General features: G+C 40.7%; 1 protein-coding gene across 1 annotated transcript in view; it reads right to left on the bottom strand.

Annotated features, from left to right (window-relative positions):
* Window positions 1-911: 911 nt before the first annotated feature.
* The window catches only part of ABHD5 (abhydrolase domain containing 5, lysophosphatidic acid acyltransferase), a 32,778-nt gene continuing 22,271 nt past the window's right edge, over window positions 912-11,418 (bottom strand). Inside the window, exons 4-7 of the mRNA XM_046003550.1 lie at window positions 8,424-8,578; window positions 6,260-6,371; window positions 3,609-3,795; window positions 912-3,126 (exon numbers count right to left, since the gene is read on the bottom strand). Coding sequence (XP_045859506.1) covers window positions 3,037-3,126; window positions 3,609-3,795; window positions 6,260-6,371; window positions 8,424-8,578 — 544 coding nt within the window. The 3' untranslated portion in view covers window positions 912-3,036. The remainder of the gene's footprint in view (window positions 3,127-3,608; window positions 3,796-6,259; window positions 6,372-8,423; window positions 8,579-11,418) is intronic.

Below are 11,418 nucleotides of genomic sequence, written 5' to 3'. Positions count from 1 at the left end.
TTTTGCCTATTTTTCTTGCAGTTTCTTAAAGTTTCAAAATGCCTCACGTTAGAGCAATGTATGCCTTCTTTAACAAATAGTGCAAACATTTTTGCCAGTTTATTTACTTTTTAACTTTGGTTTTTTGGCCATCCAAAACTCTTTCAGTTAAAGATGCAAACTTTTCCACTTACTGCTTCTGGATTTTCAGTCATAGGAAAGTGTCCCTCCTCTCAGATCATAAAGGAGTTAATATATATCTTCTTGCAGTTACTTAGGCCTCATTTTCACAGCTGGGTCCCTGATCCATTCAGATTTTATCCTTGTGCAGTGTGAGAAATGGATTCAACTTTGTTTTCTTCTGTATGGTTAACCACGTGTGTCTCAACACTATTAAGTCTTCTCCATCGATCACATGCTTCTGTTATCATATACTAAATTCCTGGATTTTATATTGTTCTTAGTAATGTTATAATATCCAATAGGGTTATCCCTCCACCCTCTCAGCTCTTTTCTGGGGCTCTTCCGGCTAGTATTGTTTATTCTTCCCAAAAATTTATACAGAAAAGAACTTGTATTATTGGGATCTTGCACACACCCCCCATATATATGTATAATATATATAATTATGTACATATATAATATACATCTATATAAACAGAGACACATCAAAAGTGTTTTCTAAATATTACTCTGAAACCTACACTAGGCAAACTTTTTTTTGAAAATTCGTTTTAGAAGGAAACAGACATCGCACTAAAGGCAGCATGAACCCAAAATAGCCCCTGTATGGAGGTCAGCGCAGTGCAGAGCAGCCTCCCCTCCCAAAGCCAACCAGCATTACTGCACACCTACTGGATCCATGGTCCTATGGTAACTAGTATAAACTGACTGGGCTATACAAAAACTCAAGAACATATACAGCAGCTGACTTGTTTAGTTATCACAGTAAAATTTATTCTATAAAATAAAGTTGAAGTACGGTGTGTACAATTTAGCAAAGATCAAATACTGTAATAGAATTTTTTAAGGAAACATTTAGCACCTGTATTTTTAGGAATTTAAGGATTGTGACATTCTCAGCTAGCTCAATATTCACAAAATTACATATTCTATAACCCAAGGGAAAATTTAACTTTTAAAATGAGTTATGACAATATTTCTTAAACAAAGCAAAATCAGTTGGTAGGAAAGTAAGTTCCACTTGACATTTGGGTGCAATTTTCCTGAATCACTTTGCACACCTATGGTCAGAAACTCCATTTACCAAGTGAACTAGTAAATTCCCTCCAAGGGCTGAGACCAAGTTTCCTTTGCAGAAACTTTCCTGTACAAGTGAAAACTGTCAATTACCCAATTAAGAGAGACTGGAGAGTGTGTCAAAAATACAAAAATATTACCCAAATTATTTGTGCCACTTGAAGGCTTGTAGCTAGCCCTCTAAGATACTAAATAAAAAGTACAGGCTACTTTTGTTCGTTAGGTAGAGGAATATGAACCTGTCTTGGCTCTCATGTTACCTTTTGCAGTAACCTAGTTAAGGTGCCAAGTGAGACAGACTGTTCACTGGGAAGCTGTTGTACTTCAGTATAATTTGCTTATTCCTTTGTAGGGAAGACAATGTTGATGTTTCTGGGGGTTAATCCACAGTGATACAACCTTACATTTCCTAACTACAGATTTCCTAATTAACCATTTAAAACACCAACAGTCAAAACCACTAAACCTTTATTTGCATATAAACAGTTCACTCTTTTTATTTACATAACCACCTTTCTTCTAGACAAGCAATGTTAGCCAACATAATGCAAAGATGCCTTGTTGATGACAATCCTATTCAATTTTCTTTTTTGGAGGGTCTTCTCAGCAGCCAGTTATCACATGGCAATTTTCACAGTTTCCAAGAAGTTTTCTTCATTTTAAAATAAGAAAGTGTTACACCTGATGGTAGTTATTGTCAAATAGTTCGATCAACCTTATATAGCTTTTATAATATAACTTCAAGTATGTGTATTATTTAACCAACACAAACCTCAAAAACAAAAACCCAACAACCAAACACTATCCCATTTCTGGTGTCATGAGACGTAAGAGCACCACCTGTTTTTCTGTTTTAGTGGTTAAAAATGGAATCCAGTTTTAGCACCCATCTACAGGAGTCAGAGGTTAATGACAATATATGGTTGGCTTACTGGAAGGTAGCAGTCTTAATATCCCCTCAGAAGGACATCTGTTCCTTACGCTGCATCCTGGCTCATGGAAAAGAATAGTATTAATTGGGTGTGGGGGGGAATGACACACTTCTAGTTAAGGCTTTTTAGTACTTAAATCACTTAAATACTAACGTCATATTTCCCTGAAGTATAGAATTATATCACATATAAAATATCTTAAGGAATTATGTGGTTGCAGATACATCAGGATAGACCACACTTAAAATGCTAAATGTGGCTTAAATATAGAACAGAGGAAAATCAGAAAAATTAATGCTAGTGATCAAAATCCCATCTTTTTAGCCAAAATGGTATCTCATCACTCCATTTCAAAAATGAAGTGAAAGATTCTAAACAAGTGATAAATTTTCACATTAAAAACACACAAAACTGATTAACTATATCAGTTATTAGACATGGTAAATAGAAGCAAAGAAAATAAAGTGCACCATTACAATATATAAAATTATAGACCCAGTAATCACCTTTTAAAATTGGTAATATAGACTGAAATATAAAAAGTACCTGTCATAGCAAAGTTAGATAGAAATGAAAAATTATAATTTTTCAGTACAGCAGAGGGGCAAATAACCTTTTATTAAAGCTATTAGATTTGTAGACTCTTGAATATTTCGATTTTGCATAGGAGAAAGGAAAACCATTCTTCTAGAAGGCACTAACTGGTTTAAATGTGCAAGCAACTTCATAAAGAAAATATGTGCGAAGTATAGTTGAGAAGACTGCTGGTTCTGTTGTTTTATTCCTTACTCTGCGCGGGAGACTGCACAGTATTGCTGAGGAACTCTACCAGTCAGCAGGCTCTCCCACATCCTCTTCGGTGTTCTCAGTCCACAGTGCCACAGATCTCCTTCACTTTCTGGTTGAAGTCTTCTGGTTGATCTGCATACACATAATGCCCTGCCCCAAGAATGGCCTGAGAAAGGAAAAGGAGTCCAAAGGGCAGTGAGCAAAAGCACTTACTTAATAAAACACATAAACAAAGACATTTATTTCCATCAAATACACAATCTGAGAACAGAAAAATGTATTGGACCTTACTAAAATTTTATATGCAAAAAAAAATTCCAAACTGACCACTAATGACGGGGCCAGCAAATCAAAATGCATCAAGTGAGAACATGCTGCCTTGTGAGGTGGGAGTGGGACAGGTGCCGCTGGCATGACCCACTCCCACCTCGGAGATACCACGGCTCGAAGGACAGGCACGGCCAGTCTTGACATGAAAATGTGTGGGGGTCAAGCCCTGTCCCTCGTCACAAGTGACATCAGGTCCTGATGGAGGCTGGAGTCTAGCTCAGATCTAAAAGCTTGGTGAAAGTGAAACCTCACTGAAAGCAAACACAACACAGCAGGCTTCCCCTACAACCGAAAACCCAAACCAAGCCACACACTTACTATTGTCTTCACGTATGAATGTGGTCGTAAAGACTGGATGCTGTTGCCAGAATTGCCGTCTATGCAGGATCGGGCACCGTAGATCACCGAAACTGGAATGTCAGGGTGCATTTTACCGATTCGCTGGAGCATTGGCCTTTTTGCCCATCCATAAGGAATAGTCATATTTTTGAATGCCGTCTCACCACTTAGAGAAAAGAAAAACAACACATGTATCACTTTGAGGGATGAGTATGAACTGCACCCCTACCTCCATGAAACACACTCATGTTTAGCTTCTCCCCCATTTAAGAAAAACCTCAGTCTGAATAGAAAACAATATACTAGGAAGTATAAGAAACAACTCCCACAGAAGATACATGCTTTTGTTTGATGCTCTGAACTCCACTGGATTAAAAGTCACCCTCTTCTAAATCAAACATGCAACCCTATCATTAAATTCCCTGTGGGGAGATTTAAAATGCCTTTTTTTTTTTTCCTACTGTAACTTGTTTCAAATGTAGAAGGTAACTTTTCAACATGTGCCTGGCACCAGATTTTTACCTATTATAGTTAAAAAACCAGTACTAAGTAATGTGGAATGTGTACTTACATTTTTTATTTTCTACATAGAAAGACATTTAAAATTAAAAAAAACCTTTCTACCTAGGGAGAGACTGTGCCTCCTGGAGCTAACCCATTCTTAGAGACAGCAAAGGATTCAACTAGGAACATGCCTGTCATATGCCAACTAACCAATCCAGAGCCATGCCTCTTCTGTACTGCCCACACATCCAGGAGGGATTTCCTCTGCCTTAACCAGCCCAGGGCCAGGCACCAGGCAATGAGACCACCCCTATCTCCTAGAGCCCACCGCAATTATTCAACTACCCAGTCCTAAACTGTCTGCCACGCCCCTCCTTACCTTTCCTGAAGAACCCAATAAAAGTTCTGGCCTCAACTTTCCCTTTTACTGTTTTCTGCCACCTGACCAAAATCTGCTGCTTCCCTGAAACCCTCATGGTATTCAGTGACACTCCCCCCTCCCCCACACCCAGGACTTTGCTTTCTTGAGCCTTTGTATCTTTTTCCTTTGCCCACACTTGACTGATCACCACGTGAAAGAGCACACAGCACTCTGCAAACTCCCAGGATAGACCCACCTTGCTGTCACGTCTGTTTCCTTACAGTACTAGGCACAACTCTGAACTGTCCGTTATGAAGAATTCAAGTTCTACCACAAGAAAGACAACAAACCAGCACTACACAGACACGTGTAATCCTGAAATGTAAGTGAATAAAGCATGAAGACCAAGCAGTAAACCAGATGATGTACCTGGAGCTCAGCACTAAAAACTGTTGGAACAAGTCAGTAGCGTGTGAAGTCCTTACCCACCAGACCAAATGGCCTAGTGAGCCACAAAATGTCAGTCTCTTCAGGACCCCCAAACCTCTCCAAGCTTCCTTCACTCTTGGCAGAGAACCTCTAACCTACTTTATTAAAAAGACTAAGGCTATCGTTCCACCCCAACAGCTGCCACAGCCTCGACCCTTTAATAAAGCAGGTGTGCATGTTCCATGCCAAAACTGAGGGAGGCTGGCTCTTCACCTAGCCTTTCGGCCTTGTACCTGAGCCTCCACCTTGGAAAGGCTGAGGTACCACTTCCAGGTCCTGAAGTATGGCCCATGGCCCACCTACACTGGAGTCATCTGAAGCATTAAAATCAGCCCAGGATCACCGAATCAGTCTTAGAAACAGGGCTCGGGAATCACGTATTTGACAACCCCAGCAATTCTGGTACGTCATGAAGCATGAGAACTGGAGCTCTCCTCTGCTGACACTGTGCCTTACCCTCTCCCTAGCAACTCCAGGGTCTTGTCTTCCAGGTTCCTTCTAGGTCCCCACTATCTTCAAGCTGTTTTCTCCACTGTTGTCTTATACCTGATGTCCATAAGTCATATATTTTAGAAAATAGGAAACACCTCTCTCTGTTTGGCCCTCCTTCTCCCTGTGGCTACCATGTTCACAGGCTCCTCCTCCTTCTTTCTCCCCTCTGCTAATCACTGTCAAAATACTGCAAAGTCCTCCTCCCAGTCTTCAGTCTCACTTACTCTTCACCCACGTAGCCGTGTTTGTCATGCTGATCCAGGATCATTAAAAAGTGCTTGCCAAAAGAGGGGTGCGGTCATCATATGAACTGGAACCATGCTGACTGGCATCTCCCATGCACTTGGGGAGACTTAATACCCTTTCGAACAGCAAAAGTTTCTAAGAAGATCCACAGTACAGGAAATATCTACTTTTGCACTTCAGTCGCCCTTTTTTGTAAAGTATGCATACTCAGTTTAGAAATGCTGTTTTACTTGAAATTCTTCTTTACCTCTCAACTCCAGCTACCTCCTAGAGGTCCTAGAGGTCCAAAAGACCTAGAGGTCTAGGTCCTTTTGGTCCTAGAGGACCAAAGCCTCCTTAACTTATCCATAAGCACTTTTGGGGAAGACAGTATCCACTACAGTGTTTTACATACTAGGCACTCACTCTATGCATAAATAAGTAAATTAGAAGTATTAGTCAGTTAACTACTGAAAAAAATCTTCTAGAGTCCTCCCATGTTTTCAAAGAAGAAAAGTGTAAACCACCGACACAGTAAATTCAGAATCCTCACCCTTACCTTGGAGTTTGCACATTACAGTGGTAGATGTACTCTGTCACGGTGTCGTCTTCAAACATTGACGAATACTTCCGTTTGAAATCAGGCCTTAAACGCTGCACTAGACTTAAACCTAAGTAAGAGGAAATAAACATTTTAAATTATAGTTAACTGATAGACTAATAGAGAAACGTTTTGTGTTTGCTTATAGAATGTATGTTATATGCACACAATTCTACACGTATTCAAGTGTATACTTCAGGTAGAAAAAGAGCACAGATCCTAGAAGCTGCTCTCCTCAAGTTCCCTAAGAATTAAAATAAGAGATAAGGAGTATTCCATATTGCCTTACAGAAGTGCTTCAGGAGCCCAAAACATACAAGTTCATTTTCTAAAACTTGTTTTTATAGAAAATATTTTATAGAAAATAAATTCTATTAAACATGGCAGACGAGTAGAGCAGCTCAAGTTCACTTATTAATTTGTATTTCTCCCATAATTATAACACATTCAATATCTAAATGAAGCAAACTGGAATATACAAGTCTTTCTGTGCAAAAATAAATCCAGGGTTTCTGCTTGGGACATTGCCAATCCTCCCAGCTAAGGACATCCACTCCTGAGGTGAGAGATAGGGGCATCCTTTCCCCAGAGGAAAAAGGATGAAGAGTAGAAGCCTCCATCTGGTCATTATTTTCCTTCCTGGGGCCCCAGGGGCTAGTCAGTTTCCTTTTCTGCTATCACTGCCCATCATTCTAGCAAAGTCTTACTTCTTTCCTGGCTCTCCTTCCTGCCTCTGAAGGAACTGTACAGCTCCAGAGAAAATTCTTATGACATGGTTGATTTTCTAAATCATGTCCCACCCTGACTACACACAAGCAGTAGTGGGAGACAGAGGGCACGGCATGAGAGGGCCCTTCCTAGGCATCCTCCCTCCCTTGTCTCCTAGTTTCTTTTCATACTTTACTCTTCCCATAATTGCTCCCCGTGTAACTGTAATCAAGCACAATTCATTTATATTTCAGGACTGCACAGACTAAATGAAGTTCTTAAATAGTCCATCGAAGGAGGACCAAGTACCTAAGAGGAGTGACTCGACTCGGGAAGGGTGAGAGGTTGGGGGTGGGAAAGAAAGGCTAACTGCCAGAGCACTGAGGGAGTGTGGTGTGGTCACCCATCCAATCCCTGTGCAGTCCCATGGCTCTCCTTAACCCAAATGGAGGCAGTAGGACAGAAGAGTCAGAGAAGACCATTTTCCATTCATTCCTTTCTTCTTGCTAGAGTGCTGTTTTGTGGGATAGGGCTTCCTGCCATAGCAGCCATCAAACACCATGAGGAAAAAGGTCAAGAGAATCATAGTTGCAAGTCGAAACCCCAATGTCAATGAGCCAGCTACTAGAACAAATGCTAAAACCACCTGCCTCCATCCTGCTTGTTAAGGCAATAATGAAAGGCCCTATGGTTTAAACCATTTATGTGTTCAGCTACTTGAAGTTAAAAGGACTCCTCACTGATACAAGTTATAAGAGGGACAGTGGAGGTCCAGACCACCATCACTAGTAACAATGAGGGAAAGGAGAGTCCCTGGGCTTTGGCATGGAAACAGAGCAGCTGAGAGTCAAAATGAAATTAAATCAGACACTAAACACTAGTACTTCAAAATGTGACCATGAAACACAAATCAGGAGTCCCCAAAATCTCTGTGGAAAAGGATGATTTTATCTTCTTAACACTCTGACATTATGGGGCAAGAAGGGAATCTGATCATGTGATCATACCTGTTATCCCCACAGGCAATCATGTCAGGCTCTGTGATCTGCCAGCTGGGTATCATCAACTAGCCAAAGGCTTCTAATGTCACCAACAGGTCAACATGCGGCACTTCTCCCCATGCCCTGGGTTGACTAACCCCAGGGCTGCATTTCCCACCTTCTCAGTTTTGCCATTACCTGTAATATTTACAATATAAAGACTCCTCTTTGAGATGATCCTGGTTTCATTATTTTTATGCATGGGCTGATATTTTTTAGGGGAGGAAAAAGAAGTAATTCAGTAATCCAGAGGAGGAGAAGAAAGAGTCAGCTTGTTTTTTAAGATTTTGACTAACAATGGTGATCAATATATACTCCTCTACTGCCAATCTGTAAACATTTTGCCTTCCTAGGACACAAATATAAGCACTCACCAAAGGGTCCTGCAATCCTGAGGCCAGCTAAAGGATTAAAGGGAGTCAGTGCTGCTCCCAAGGCTCTGATCCACACTGGGATTGGTCTGTCTTGATCAGCAAGGTCCGGTCGCTCAGGAAAACCCCAAGGCTCCACCAAAATGAGATGATTAACCCTGTTGGAGAAAGGACAGATATATAATTTCATTTGGCAAACTCACCCTAGGACTCTAAAGAATTAACATGATTTATAGAGCAAAGGTAGAATAAACCACCTTCCAAAATTTCACATCAAAGAGAAGATCAATGGCTGACCAGTTACATCATGTTATTACCTGTAAACTTTCAGATTTGGTAGGACTTGAGAGGTGTACGGTAGGAGCAGAGCTTCATTTTTCATATATGTAAATGTAGCTAAAAAAGATATGTGGAAGGGCACATAACTGTGTGGCCATTCCTGAGGAATGGTGCTCCTTGTTGAAGCTACCCCCGGCAGATGATACAGATCACTGACAACTCAAAAAAGCCCAGTGGTTCCATGAAGCACAAGGCTGACACTGCAGAAACGACTGAAGAGTAACGTTACCCTAATAAAATCGCCTCAGACACCAACAACAGTTCTGTCCTGTACGCCAATCGTTCTAAAAATGTAAGAAGCATGGGCACTTTAGGTGGGTTCAAAAGGACTTTTAAGGGAACTTTTCACAAACACAGAGCTAATGTAATAATGTGGCAGAAATTTCTCCTAGTTTGGTGAACATGAGCACATGGGTAGGGCTACCCACAGTATCATGACATACTGACCTCAGATTCGATTCCTAACCCTTTCTAATTTTCTTCTTTACTGACCAAAGAGAAAATTTTCAGCCAAATCTCATATAATATTGTTTTGTATCACTAATAGTTCTAAATTTTCCATCTTCTGAAAACCTCTTGCTGCTAAGAGAAAACCAAAACTATCAGCAATACTTCCATGTGCCTGCATCATGGTATATGTCATTAAGATTCTAAATAAAGCATAAAGGTCTTCATGACACAAATGATATTCAACTATAACCAAAACAGCCATCAAATGCCAGCAAAAACCTTCCAAGGATGAACGGACAATGCTTTCCAAAGTCATAACTGAAACCAGAACATGGGCACAGATGGCTATTATTCCCAAAACAAAATGTTTTATTATTTTTGCCACTACATACAAGGATGAGTTAGTAATGAGTCCTTCACTTTGACTGCATTTTCTCAAGCAGAAAGCTTTAGAGCATGGACCTAGTGCACAGAGCTCCAAGGGCTCTTGGAGCTCAGCCCAATCTTTCATCTCATAGATGAGAAGGAAGCTTAGATGCACTATGTGACCTGCTCCAAGACATGTAGAAGTAGAGCTGAAACCCCCATTTCCTGACTTCCATATACTAACTGATGCCAACAAGTCACGGGGTAGAAGGCTCTCTCCCAAAGGAGAGAGCCTATCAGTAAAGGTAAAGCTTAACTTTTATCAACTCTAGGCCAGTCCTAACCCTACTCTAGATTTCAAAGCATCTGTAGAATGTAACTACCAATCTGTGTGGAGATATGTGATAAGTAAGATTTCCATATACTTAAGAGTGCCTTCACTCTTAAAAGTTTTAGGAAAGTATTTTCTAATAGTGCATGGGAAGGGGGATGGAAAGGAGTTTATTTTTTAATGGCAGAGACTAACTGATAATGACTTCTCCCTAAATTCCTGTTACTACAGTCTACAGTGAGATCTGGAGGAGGGGAAGGGGAAGGGAAGGCGTGCCAGATGTATGGGTGGAATTAATGAAATAGTCACCGAGTTGAAAGCAGCAAAGATTTCTGATATATCAAAACATACTTTACCCTGAAAGATAATTAAATTTTGTTATGAATTTATTTTGATAATCCTGCCCAGTTTGCTCTCAGCTCTTACCTGCTAACCAAGAAGGGAGAGGACAAAGGAAAACATGAAGGAGGTGAAGTCTCATCTATCTCTAGCTAAGTGACTGTTGTTTCCACCTTCGTTTTAGCTTGCCTTGTTTGATATGGATCTTCAAAATAGTGCCCCTAGATAAAAATGCCAGTTTAACAAATCATGCAAAGTTCATATAGTAAAGAAGATGGCTTTTTAAAAAAAAAATTTTTTTAAAGACTTATTTGACAGAGAGAGAGTAGGCAGAGAGGCAGGCAGAGAGAGAGGAGTAAGCAGGCTCCCTGCTGAACAGAGAGTCTGATGCGGGCTCAATCCCAGGACCCCGGGATCATGACCTGAGCCGAAGGCAGAGGCTTTAACCCACTGAGCCACCCAGGTGCCCTAAGAAGATGACTTTTTTTTTTTTTTTTAAAGATTTTATTTATTTATTTGACAGAGAGAGATCACAAGTAGGCTGAGAGGCAGGCAGAGAGAGAGGAGGAAGCAGGCTCCCTGTAGAGCAGAGAGCCCGATGCGGGGCTCGATCCCAGGACCCTGAGATCATGACCTGAGCCGAAGGCAGCGGCTTAATCCACTGAGCCACCCAGGCGCCCCAGAAGATGACTTTTTTTTTAAAGGAAGTGAACTGACCCAACAATTTTTCGATCTGTCTTCAGCTTAGCATGGTGTTTAGTACATAGAAGGTGTTCAGTAAACATATGGAGTATTGTGTTTTTCCAGGTTTCCTTTTAGTCCTTGTCTATAAGAATATACAAATTTTATAAACTATATTCATAGGGGCGCCTGGGTGGTTCAGTGGGTTAAGCATCTGACTTCAGATCAGGTCATGATTTCAGGGTCCTGGGATCCAGCCCCATGTTGCGCTCCTCACTCAATGGGGAGTCTGCTTGTCTCCTGCTCATATTCTCTCTGTCAAATTAAAAACAACAACAACAACAACAAAGAAAAACCCAAAACTACATTCATAGAATAAGCTAGGATTTAGTCCAATCTGGATTTTTCTGGCCCCCAGATGACATTATAATGCCATTATTTCTTATAGGAATCTTGCAGGTCACTACTATTAGTGGGTAGGAAAATTTACTC

The sequence above is a fragment of the Meles meles genome, chromosome 4 (genome assembly GCF_922984935.1).
Source record: "Meles meles chromosome 4, mMelMel3.1 paternal haplotype, whole genome shotgun sequence".
Taxonomy (NCBI): Eukaryota; Metazoa; Chordata; class Mammalia; order Carnivora; family Mustelidae; genus Meles; species Meles meles.
This window is presented reverse-complemented; position numbering and strand designations above follow the sequence as displayed.